This window comes from Prinia subflava, chromosome Z (genome assembly GCF_021018805.1).
Source record: "Prinia subflava isolate CZ2003 ecotype Zambia chromosome Z, Cam_Psub_1.2, whole genome shotgun sequence".
Taxonomy (NCBI): Eukaryota; Metazoa; Chordata; class Aves; order Passeriformes; family Cisticolidae; genus Prinia; species Prinia subflava.
The window spans coordinates 65,759,149-65,772,558 of NC_086283.1; the positions used below are offsets into that span (position 1 = coordinate 65,759,149).

The 13,410-nt window shown below is 38.1% G+C and overlaps 1 protein-coding gene across 1 annotated transcript in view; it reads left to right on the forward strand.

Annotated features, from left to right (window-relative positions):
• Window positions 1-8,740: 8,740 nt before the first annotated feature.
• Window positions 8,741-13,410, forward strand: part of LOC134564541 (atrial natriuretic peptide receptor 1-like) — a 36,550-nt gene continuing 31,880 nt past the window's right edge. Inside the window, exons 1-3 of the mRNA XM_063423435.1 lie at window positions 8,741-8,794; window positions 9,744-9,954; window positions 12,770-12,906. Of these exons, the coding sequence (XP_063279505.1) occupies window positions 8,741-8,794; window positions 9,744-9,954; window positions 12,770-12,906 (402 nt within the window). The remainder of the gene's footprint in view (window positions 8,795-9,743; window positions 9,955-12,769; window positions 12,907-13,410) is intronic.

Sequence of the window (13,410 nt, forward strand, 5' to 3'; positions counted from 1 at the left end):
GAGGGTTATTTCTGTGATGTTTTGAGCAAAGCATTTACATTTTCCTTTCTGCCTAGAATTTTTTTTTTTTGCATATTTACTCCTGAACATTATTTTTATTCTTATACTTTTAATATTAATTTTTTTCCCCGCCATTATAGCTGAGGTATCCTTGTCATTGAGCAAGGACAGAGTGCTCCACAAGGGAAGGAGATCTAGGCAGCAAGGAGGCAGAGTACCAATACCCTAAAGACAGCCAGGTCGACAGTGCCAGACAAGGGCGATCATGACAGGCCTGTTGATAGTCTCCAGCAAAAGCAGAGGTTAATAGATGAATATAGGGTGATGAGATAAATCCAAGGTCCAGCCAAGAAGTCAAATCCATGTGGTCAGGGTCAGGATTCAGATCAACTGGGTTCCTGGCCAGGTGTGGGCAGAGGCGCAATATAGCTCTGTGAGAGCCCAGCCTGAAAGCAGATTGTGGAGAAAGGCGAGGAATCTCATCAGGCGCTTCTCAGGCAACACTCCTGCATGTGGCTTCATGGATGAAGAGCTGCACTGTCCGGTTGGCCCTGAGACCAAGTGGGTGGCATGCTCAGGAGCATAGCTGCTTCTAACCCCTGTCAGGATTGTGTTTCCTTTTTACTGATTGCTTCACACATAATACATAAAAATGAGATTTTTTTTTTCAGAACTAAGTATCAGAAAGCTGTCGCAGTGCCTGCTTGAGGTGCTGTTTCAAGCCTGCCAGGCCAGCTCCAACACCATGGTGGCTTTATGGTACGGTCAGGAAGGCATACAAGCTGAGCCGATTCTGTGGGTTCTGGTCCTGGGCAATGCCCGAGGACACTGGTGTAGACCTACAACAGCAGCAAAGAACAGAAGGAAGGACCCTGCAGAGTTGTCACAAGGCTTTACTGAGATCTCTGGGAAAGCTCTTTAGCTGCTGCTCGAGCAGAGCACCCCAGAGTGGTTTACAGCAGCTTTTATGTGGGGGTGGAGAGAGGGGAGGACGCAAGAGGTCAGCCTATAGGAACGACTCGGGTGTGGTCTGGTGGGTAAGGGACACATCTGGGAACCAATCACCTGGGAGAGGGGGGGACTTCCCCTGGTTCTGGCCTGTCATTTGACGCCCTCGATAGAACTTTCCAGCTCCAGGGAAGGGCCCCGAGATGACACACAGGTCGGCAAGGAGGGGAGACAGGGGATTGACAGGTAACTGAGGAAGGGGGAGTTCCGGGGAAAAACCATAGGGAAAATAGGGACAGGGGTACATGGAACCAACCATTTAACATCATAAACATATGTAAAAAACCATATATAATATAGCTGAATAAAACTGCACCCCTACAGAAAGCCATGGGGAGATTCAGTGGGCATCAGGCCTCTAGTTGCTATTTATGTCTTTGAGATTCTCCTTTTGGAATTTCTAAAACCAGAGATTTTATGATAACTAAAATATAAAGGAAATGAGGGGTCTGGAAAAAATGTGTAAGATGAGAAGGTACAGCTCAACTCCTAACCAGTATTTGACAGAGCAGAGCACTGAGATACTTTATGGTAGAATCATCTGACAGATCACGCTGCTTGCCAACCAGACTGCACTAGAAATCATTAAGGATTCCACTTTGGAGTGTACTCTCTGAAGGGAGAGGGATATCAAAAAACAGGAGAACAATCAATTAGAAGTAGACTTAGACAATATAAAATTGAAATAATGGAAAATAAAAATCCTCTTTATAAATATGACTTCATATGCCCACAGTTTGCCTTACAGTAGATTCTCAAGTTTTCCATTCTGGAACTAGCACATCATTGGGAAAAGCAAAGACATGTGCCAGGCAGGGATTTCAGCTAAAGTGAGGCTGAGACCTAAATCAGATGGTAGTTGCACGGGACTGCAAAGGATACCTTATTTTATTCCCAACAGGTATGTCACATCAGGTATTTGGGTTTTAAATCAAAACAGTTTTCTGTCTCTTCCTTTCAGTCACCATTTGAGCTACTATTCCTTGTGTCAAAGCTACAGTGCAAGTGGTAGACTGATCGCTGTGTGAAGAAATTCCTGTCTGCCCAGTGTTTTCTGATGGAAGAAAGACATGTCTGTTCAACAACAAAAGTAATGTACCCAAAGAACCAGAGAATCCTGAATAGCAGAGAAATCTTTTCAGGTTCAGTAGCATGCAAAAATCTTCTTCTTCCACTAGACTACTGACAACTTGTCAGTCACAAAACATTCCACAAAATAGCATTATGCCAAACTGGACATTTTCAAAGTTCACTTCACTTGAGGCACACAGATTAAAAAAGCTCATTGAGACAAAGTCTCCATCAGCATATATAACTGTGATGTTAAAGTCTGATTTTTACTTCTCTCTATAACTAACATTTATTTTAATTAGAGAATGAGACTGCTTGTATGGTAGTGATCCCAGGCTGCATTTTTAATCACTTGTTTGCATTCAAAAATCTGAGGAAAGGTGTTAATTCTACAGCTGAAATATATGTTCTGCTTTTCATTATTTATTTATTTATTTAAAATCTGCGTTTATTCCTGTATTGTGTTACAGAAATTAGGATGACCCTTTTCCCGGTGAAAAAATGCAAGAATACATGTGTGTAAGGCATCTTGATACGTAATGACTGGCAGAAACCAGAGTGGTGGAGACTTTGAGCATATAAAAAGGATACAGAACAGTTTGACTGTTTTCTGTGTATCTGGGATAAGTATTGAACTGAAATTATAGCAAGACAGAAGCTGGCGGTGCTATAGAAAAACCCATCTATCAAGGAAGGGTAGGGCAGCCTTGGATTATGCCACAAAGGAAGGGATAGAGGCTCCATTTCTGAAAATTATTAAAAATAGGTTGGCCAAACATCTCTATAGCCTGGTATATGCAGAAATGATCATGACTTGAGCAGAAGAAATAATCTGGATCTCTTTTTCTTTTGTAGATTGGTCCAATGAGATGATAACAAGGCTAAATGTTCCTTCAGTTGGGAAACACCCTGTCTCAGTCATCTCTCAGTGTCTCTTAGGAATCCCTGATCGCGTGACATCCTGGAAATATGGAAGGAATTGTGACTCATGAGGGCGTTCTTCTGGGGGAGAGAAGGGCTATGTGCAATCTCCATAGATGTGCAGTGCTAATTGTACATAAAAATATGAGCTTTGGAAAATCATTGAAGAGTTCTGGAAACAGGAATGACTAATACGGTGAGAAGTGAGAAGGAAAAACTCATTAAGGGAAAAGGCAGATTTCAGTTGAATGCCACGGCTATCCATGGAATAACCAGTGTATCTTAGGATCATAATGCAGGCTAGGATCAGAATTGTTCTTTAACTGCCTGTCACTATATTACCCAGGTGCTCCAGCAGATCTTAAGAGCAGCCAGGGTTTCTGTTCTTAAGCACTGGAGACATCTGTAACATTTCTGCTTGTGTGGGAGGACTGAAAGATGGGAGGAATTTGAGAACCTCAGTAATGTTCTGCTCAGCTGAAAAACTCAAAATCATTCTGTGCTGAGCTGGGACCCACTCTTCTTAAGCCTCCCAGGCAGTCATCCTGAAAAATTGAAATTCATCCTCACATTCTCAGACTTGCTGAATGTCCTTTGAATGACTAGAGTACTGACATGCTATGTTACAGTAACAGAAACACAAAGATTTGTTCAGGAAAATCCCTTATGCAGAAATCTATATTAAGTTACGTACTTAGGCTAGAATTTTCTAAAGTTTAACCTGGATTACTTTGAAAATAAAATTCTTGGTCATTTTTCTAAGAACTGAGTTAATTTTTTCTTATCCGATCTCTTTAGAGGTTTTCCATTACATTTGACATCAGCTAGCTAACATTACCAATATTTTCAGTTAATGAGATAGTCACTGTTACCTGATAATTTTCTTCCTGTGAGTAATTTCCTTGCAGAATTCTAGATTATTATCGTTCTATCTTCTCTTTAGAAGAAAAAAAATATGTGTTGTTTTACATGATGAAAATTCTAGAATATTGCTTTTTTTCTACAATAGCTCCTGTAGTGGTCATTCCTCTAAATAGAGAATAGTCTTATTCTTAAGGAAAAATGTTTCTTCTTCAAATCTGTGACATATCCTATGTGACAGTCTGCATACAACCTGGAGGAAGTATACAAGATACTTTTCATTTCAAGTTTTGATGTATTTTCTAACATTTTTGAAATAAATTAAATAGTTAGGGTTGTTTAGTGCCACAGATCAAACTCAAAGTACAGCAATAGAACAAGCCTTCCTATGATGCCTCATGAACTAGAGTGAACCTAAGGAATGCATCTATGAAAGCATACATTTGTTCAGTGTTCCCAGGAACCTGAGAGTGCAAGGAAGACTACCTGCCACCTTCACCAATTAATAACACTTGCTTTTCTGAGGTTTCTCTGAGTTTCTGAGGTACGTACAACATTGTGGGTGGTCATCAGAGTAAGCAGTTTGTTTGCTGTAGTTTTCACTGGCTGTAGTTACCGTTTTTATCTGTTTTGGTTTCATACTACCTCTCTGCTCTGTTCCTTTGTGTAAGTATGTAATTTACTTCTGCTGTAAGTAAACTGTCATCAAAGATCAATCACCTAACATAAGCCTTTCAGATCCTTGAAAACCAGTATGTCACTAATTCTTTTTCAATGTATGATTACCATTTTTTTAGCTTGAGACCTCTTTCTTTGAAATTCTTGCAAGCATTCAATAATTTATTGAATGGAAAATGGAAAAATTTATTAGAGCAATGAAGAGATGCTGCAAAGTTAAGAGATGGTGTGTGTGTAAGGCTCAGGATCTTGCTTACTGCTCTCCAGCATTTCTTCAGATTCACACTTTATTGTCTGTTCAGATCTCCCAGCAGACTGCAGGCACTCAGTACCTCTGCAGCTACTAATCTACTAGGAAACTTATTACAATATTTAGTCTTTTAATTAAATTATTAGTAATTCTAGAGAAAAACAGGTGTTATTTTTTAAACCTGCTAATCCAGGCTCAGATGAGATGTAAATCTCACTGAACCGTATGAGCTCACATGTGCATTACTTGAATAGGTGTTTGGAACAAGAATGATGAGAAAAAAATAAAGGGTGGGAGGAAAAAAACCACCACATCTTTTTAAAGTAATGCATAATCATCATCATATCATCATCATCATCATAGCAGTTGTGACCAGATGAGGTTTTTGATCCAGTTGTCCAGTTCATTTCATAAGCAGCAGAAAGCTTGGAAGGCCAGCGCTGTGGGGAGAGAATAAGAAGCCCATGCTGAAAGGCTTCTTTTGCCACATGTAATTTTTTGCTTCAACAAGGTGAAAGTCAACAGCCTTTGTCTGTAGGACTGCATTACACATGTCAGCAAAACCCATTCTCTGCAGGCTGAAAATGCATAAACAAATGATTAGGGTGACGAAGTGAAGGTGTGATCACTTCTTGTGCTGTGGTACTGTCATCACATCTGACAAAGCCCTGGGAATTTCTTGTGGCTGCACAGTGGGAAGGGGTAGAAAGCCACCACCTGCTGCCTCTGAATTCTCTGGAGAGAACCTGAAGTTGGACAGGTTCTCTGCTTCGTCACTGCTCTCTACTCTATTTGCGAGAGTTTGTGCATCAAGAGATGACTTTTCTTGCACTAGACAGTGTACTGGGGTGCCTCACCAGGAGACTGTCCTGAAACCAGGCTGGGCATAGTGGGTGCATCCAGCGGAAGCTGTCACTGGCCCAGGCCGGGCGTGGTGGGAACCTGCCTGCCGTCGTGCTGCAGGGAAACCACCAGAGAGCAGTGTCAGAGCAGTGTCTGTGGCCGTGCCCCGCCACCGCCGCGGGGACGGGAGGCTCTGCTGCTCCTGGTGAGAAAGGCACTCGGACTGCGTGTCCTTTGAAATTGTCTTGGAGCTATCACTGTTAGAGGAGAAGAACATGGATAATCTTACATCCCTGTAGATGCTAGGAACCTGGAGCATTGAGCAGAATCCCAACCCATGATGAACATACTCTGCATAAATGGAATTTTATATATTAAGAACTAAAGCTTTAGCTGCTGATTTCACAAATCACACCACAGTCCTCATGAATCTGATAAATGGTGTCTTTGGAATGTCATAATTTTTAAATGTCAAGTAAGCCCTGGTAGTGGCTTTTGAGTTTTTGTTTGGGGTTTTTGGTTGTTTGTTTCTTGGGTTTGTTGCTTTTTGGGGATTTTTTGATTTTGTTGTTTGTTTGTTTGGGATTTTAGAAGGGGGTGTTTATTTGTTTGCTTTTAACTTAGTATCCTCATCTTGCTGCCAAGACAAGAGCCATCTGGAAAATTTAAATGTCAGAATAAATAAATATTTTCAAGGGTATCTGAAGTTTCATAACACTAATTTTTTTGTTTACTTACTGCTGGAAATTGCTATCCTAAAATACTTGAAAGAACATAGGTGGCAACTTTTGTTCTGCAATTTTGTATCCGTTATTATTTGCTGCAAATATTACAAATTTATATTTAAGTTTTATGATTACTGAAACATTAATAAGAATGCATGTTTTTAAAAATATCTAAAGTTTTCTTGCTCAAACTTTTGAAATATCTTTATTTTTCCTCTATTTCTTTCATAGTGGAAGTTATTATAGTGTTAATTACTGAAATGGAAATCATGTAGCTTAAGGGACTGTCTGAATACTGCCAACATAACAAAAATACATCTGTAAACATAAAGTGATTTGATAATTTAATTTCGATCAGTAGAAATTACTCTTTTTATTATTATTATTTTATTTATTTATTTTAGATTAAGAGGTCCTTTGAAGAAAAGGAGCCGAAGAACTCAATGTCATGGCATGAAGCAAGTCAAGCAGCAGTATGTAGAATTCACTTAGTCTATGCTAGACTGGGTCTGGCTGTGATAATAAACTCATCCATTGTATGATGGAATGTTAAGATATTTATGCAAATTATGTAACTGCATATAACTTAAAAACAATAAAAGGAGAACATGTAAAGCAAATATTATTAAGATGAGCACTTCATTTTATTAATATGTATTTCTCATTTCTTTTATATACAGAGAGTTGTGGATAGAGCTGAAGAATATATTGCTTACTAAGCTCAATACTTTCTTTTTACCAAGGTTTATATATTTTTATTGCTTTGGTTCTCTTTTTAAAATTTCTGATGGGTCTCTGCTTAAATGCAGAGATGGTGATGTACATCTCAAGTAGCTGGAATACATTGTTAAATCAGATAAAGTAACTGGGATAGATTGTTATATCAGACAATTGTCAGCCATTCCTGTCTGTCCATCTTTAATCCAAGATTCCCAAGTACATGTGGCCATTCTCCAGGAATTCTGAATGAGGTGATAGACAAGTAGCTGTAAAGGTAATGTATGATATTTACAGTCCTTGAATCATGATCAAGGTCATCTGAAGATTTGTCAGTCTAATTAAAGAAAATAGGATCAGTCTGGCAATCTTTTGGCTTCTGTAGTATCTAACAAGTTAGAATCCTTAGCTTCCCTACCAGCAAATTCCTTATCAAGCAAGGATATCCTAAAACACAGGGCAAATAAAACCTCTCAGAGATGTTAATATAAGTGGGCCGGTTTAAGTAGATAATTGTCCCAAAAACAAACAAACAACACAACAACAACAAACAAACAAAAAACAAAACAAAACAAAACAAAACAAAAAAAAGGAAAAAGAAGTGGCTTGCTGAAATTTTCTAAAGGACTTCCACACAGTGAAACCTATCATTTGAGTCAAATTGTTATAGTGCAGGAAAACAAACACATATGAGGTTTAGCATCTCACAATAAACATAACATTTCAACCTAAAACACATTAGTTTATACACATAACTCTTTGATGAGTGAAGCCAAACAGATTTTTTAATTAATCTACAGCTCTTTCAATATTATTTAGGCACACATATTATTTAAGTACACAATATTCTTTAGGTGTTTTTTTCATGCCATTTTAATGCAAGAAATAGTTAAGAGGCTTGACTAAGATACTTAGTATCAGATTGGACTGAGAGACAGAATTCAAGAGAGCATAGAGAAATATTCAGGAGAGCTGAATCACAACTGAAGATTAGTATTGTCAGGGCTTCGGCAAACATAGGTATTCATGGACACATCTGTGTCTTTATTGAACCAGCCTGGCTACACAGAAGTCTGCTTCACCTGTGTGTGTAGCAGGACACTTGGATAGAAGTTGTCCTACACCTTCAGGGACTTAGAAATTGAAGTCACAGAGTTTCATACAATTGAGGTTGGAAGAAAGCTAAGGAAGCTGGTCAGCTGATCAGCCTTACTGTTCATTTTATATTAGTAGCCTTTGCTTGCCTTAGTGTTTATACACTTCTTCTTTGGGCTCAGCTATGTCACCGTATTTATGTCCACAGCATCAATTCATCTGTCTGAGGGCTGGATGCTGCTCACGTTTGACAAGGCACTGCCAGAAAATCCCCTCAGTTGGTTTTCCAGTTTTAAGCAGTAAGGCACACAAATTTCAGGAAGATGGGGCTGCCCCTACAAATAATGGTGGCTTTTTGAAGGGTTTCAGCAGACCTTCAGAGGGGTATTTCCACCCTGCACCATGAAGTGGAAGAAGAGGGAAGGAGGAGGCAGAACAGCTCCAGCAGCTGGAGTTGCCAGGATCAGCTTGCCTAGCAACCCCCCTCTTAGGCAAGGGCATCTAATTCAGAAGCAACAGCAACATCAGAAGCAGCCCTGACACTTGGTGAGCTGGGTGCACTTTAGGGAGCATGGGAGCTGTCAAATCACCAGCTTTAGAGCTCCGAAGCCTCCTCAGTTTATTGGTAGGTCTACCTTAGATCTGCTTACTGGAATTTATTCCTCTGGTGTGTGCATACAGAAAGAAATGTATATGGCTTATTGCAGCATAGTGAAACAGCTACTTATACTAGGCAGTTGTTGATTTTTATATTAGTAATGTAGAAACCAAGAATAATGGAAGATAATTTGGAAAAATCGGTTGTATTGTTCTATCTTATTCCACTTACATTGTGTTGTGATAGGCAATTGGATAATACCGTAGATGATTATGTTTTAATAATATATAGAAAAACAATAGCATTGTGTGAGTAGAAACTATTATCTTTTACTAGAAATAGGATAAACCCAGAGTGGATTATCATATTCTGGTATGTTCATATACACCCTAAAGTGTATTGTTTAATACATGACTAATACAATTTGTTATAATGTATTTTATATATATATATATACACATAATGTATATTTTATTATTGTTGCAGTTCAGTCTCTGTGCAACATATTATGGTGCTGTATTCTACCTATAATAGGCTAATCAATCCTTATTTTTGTGTGTCATTGTGTATATTAACATTTATATGGTTAAAGTTTGTATTCTGTTATTAAAGGTATAACAAAAATTACTTGTTCAAAGATTTTAAATATAAAAGATTAAAATAAACTGACCAGTTTCTTTTAATTAATCATCTGGAGTGGGGAGAGTGCTATTCTAAAAGCAAACAAAAAACCCTCTTTAAATAAACTGTCTCTCTGCATATGGTCCAGAAACACGCGCTCTTGGTGAAGAACCATTTTGGAAGAGAAAGGTAGTTAAGTCTCCTGTTTCATGCCAGTTTCTGGATAGATCAAAATAACATACTGGTTGTGTTTGTATGGCCCTTTTTTTTTTCCTCCAAGAGCTGGAGAAGTCAAATTATGCCAGCCTATGTTTCTGCATTTTATTTGATTTCTGCAGAAGGATTATAAACTTAGGAGATAGAACCCATCTTTTCCCTCTTCTCATACTGTTTGTTTGTTTGTTTGTTGTTGTTTTGTCATGTCTTTCTTTTTTTTTTTTTTTTTTTTTTTTTTTTCTGGCAGGTTTCTACAATATTAGTGGAGGGGTGGCATGATTTGGATAACAAAGACTATGACTGTTGGCCCCTGGAAAAGCCAGATGAATATAACATGCTGGACTGCGGAGGTGAGTGAGTCATAAAGAAAGATTTACTTGGGGGATGGCTGAAACCCCAAAATTGAAGTATTCATAATAATAGCTTACTCATGATGGATATTACCCGTGGTGAAATGTACCTAAATCTGTGACAACCTCTCTTCCTAGAGAAGTAAGTGAAAAACAAACAGCTGAAACATACTTCAGAGTAATTATTTGTCCAGTATACCTTTGTTTCAACAGAAAAAGTAATAACAACAGCTGTATCCATTTACCTAGAGAGAAACTGAAAACATTTTCTTTCTCACTGGAAAACCAAATCGAACTGAATCCAGACAAAGTACGGAGGCAGTGCTGCATTGTAGCAAATCTACTTGGTGAACCTTTGCAGTGTCAGTTCAAAAGTGTGCTGTGCCTAATCAGTAAGCCAGTAAGAAAAATCACTGATTCTATGTCACGCTTTTCCACATTGCTCAAAACTGTTCCATGAACACTTAGAAAAACCCTTAGACCTTTAATGACTTACTCCTGCCAGTTTCAAAAATTAATTTACGTGATGAGATAACAACAAAAAATGAATATTTTTACATGCTGGTAATTTATTGAGATGGAGAAGTAATTAAGGAGCAACTGATATGTGGAAAACTCTATTTAAGCATAAGAAACAGTATTTTATTCTGTAGGGGTTATAAAACAGTAGAACTGGTTTCTCAGAAAGGTTGTGGCTTCTACATTCTTGGGGATTTTCAAAGCCTGACTAGACAAACATCCTTGAGATGACCTTGCCTTGAGCAACACAGGCTTGGACTGAATAATTTCTGTAGATGCCTTCAAAATTCTCCTGTGATCTTGTGACTCAGTAACAAATAAATATCTGATAAAGGAATACTTTGTTGTGAAAGGTAGGACCTGAGACAAGTGTTCAATAGGGTTTTTAAGAAAAAACCAAGAACACCTCAGAAGGTCAGTCTAATGAAACACTTCAGGAAATATACTGCTGTGTCACACTCTTAGCTCAGTGTTACAGTTAAACATTCACCAATTAATTCTATTGGAACAATGAAGTTCAAAGACTTTCTAGATAATTTCAACCAAGACTTTTATCCCTGTATGAATTTACTATTGGTTTAATGTTGAAATAGCTATTTATCAGTACAGGTGCCTTGTTTAAAGCTATTTTTACTAAATACAAGGGAAACTAAGATGAGTAGCTTGCTTAATTAATGTATACCATTTACAGTCAGTTTTAGAATGGACTTCAAGCTCTATCCTGCCTTTCTTTGTAAGTTTTCTCTGCCGTTTTCTGGTCATTGCTAGAAGAAAAGCAAAACACATATACTGATGCCTCATTGCTGTGGAATTAATATAAGATTTTCAAAGCTTTTATGTGTGGGAGTAACTGTCACTGAAAGAAGAGTTTGGTTTACCTTTGTGAGACCTTTGTAAGGAGGCAGAAAACAATTTAACTGAAATTTGTACTGACCTTTTGTCTTCATTCTCACATATTCTTTGAAGCTCCGCTCTCTTTACTGGAAATCACACTAGCATTTTTTTAAATCTTTGTATTATAGTTTTTCACTTAATGTTAGCAATTAAAATGAATTCTTACTTTTCAAGGGAGATACAAAATAAACAGGTTATTTTACAATTTGCCTAATTAAATCTGATAGTAAATTAGGGGGAAAATAGTGGTTTCAGTACAGTGCAAATGAAGAATATACTTGTTAAAACAAGTATTAGTATCAGAAGAGGTCATAACCAAACAACAAGAAGAAAAAATGAGGTCTATACCAGTCCTCTGCTGAAGAAATTTAATACTTCCTGACAAGCTGAGTTACACAGCTGCAGTATGTAAGTAATTTGATGTGGTGCAAATTAAAAACCTTCATCCAACAATAGACAAAAAGGTAAGTGAGTGCAGTGGGAAGAATCTGATGGCGTTAGGTTTATGGGTTTAAAACTTTTCCCAACTTTTATCTCACTTCATTCTCAAGCCTAGAGGAGCTACTATGGAGTCCCAGGGACAATAGACATGATGAGGATAAAACTCCCTTTCCCAGTTAAAATTGTGAAAATGGAAAATGACAGATGCCTGATAGCAGTCCTTCCAGTGTCCTCTGTTCCAGGTGCTATATGGTTCTATCACATGAGAATGCATTCTTAAATATGTAATTATTAGTATATATAGTTTATGTTTCATGAGTTTAGTGGTTTTGACTGAATTTTCTGTGTGGTAGAGTTGTCTGTTCCTCTTCCATAATAAGGTGTGTCTCAGTGAAAGCAGCCAAGAATTAAGGGCAATATTGACTGATCAAAAGAGAAAACCAAATATACCAGAACAAGAAGTAATGCCATATACTGGAAACAAAGTTAGTTTACATAAGATCAGCAGATTTTTTGTTACATTTCTCCAATGCTTGATCTTTTCTGAGAGTCAGAATTCTTCAATTAATGTGCATTTGTGTTTACCAATACAGCCACTAAAATACACAACTCTTTTTGGCTCATAAAAAGTAATTGGAGAATTAATCAAGGGATTACTCACAGGGTTGTGGAGCACTGGAACAGGCAGCTCAGAGGATGAGGCAGCTGAGGATGCCCCATCCCTGAAAATGTTCAAGGCCAGGTTTGATGGGGCTTTGATCAACTTGGTCTTCTGGAAGGTGCCCCAACCCATGGCAGGGGAGGAGGAACTAGATGATCTTTAAGGTGCCTTCCAACCCAAACCACTCTATGATCCTATGAATAGAATGAAAATCACTACAGAGAAAGTTTTACATTTGTATGTATCTGTTAAGTAAAAAGATATAGCAAATATTCTGACCCATGATTGCACTGTTTCTAGGACTGGAGATGACATGGGTGCAAAGGCCTCCAGAAAAGGCTGTGAGTGGGAAATCTTTCAATGTGACCTATGCAGTCTTTGCTTCAGACAGTTTTTATCAATATGCTGTGCAAAATGGAATCCTTTCCCACAGGTATTACTTCTTATAAAATTACTGTCATAATTATGAGTATACGAGGATTACATGAGTATATGAGGTGTACATATTCAGTGATATAATTGAAACAGACACTCTGGGACTCTTGATTAATGCCTTCCATCTTCTGAGATCTCTTATAGCTCTGTTTTCCCTGCTATTTTTCCCTTGTCTCTCAGACCAGCCATCATGGCATGTTTGCCTGCTAGGTCAGAGACAGGTCACATCACTGCTGTCACAGTGCAACTCTGAACATCGCTTCTTGCCTTCTCTACACACTGATTTTATAGCTGAAGTGTAAGCATGAGTCACAGGATCTCTGTATCTTATACTCATTTCAATCATAAGTATGATTCAATTGAACAACATGGATATGAAAAAGAGCTAGTCCAGCCCTGAATCCATTTAAATCAGTGGTCAACCTTGCCTGATTTCTGTGGGATTAAAATCACTCCAGGAGCTTATATGTCAGCTCACACTCTATTGGTGACGGTGGACATCAGCA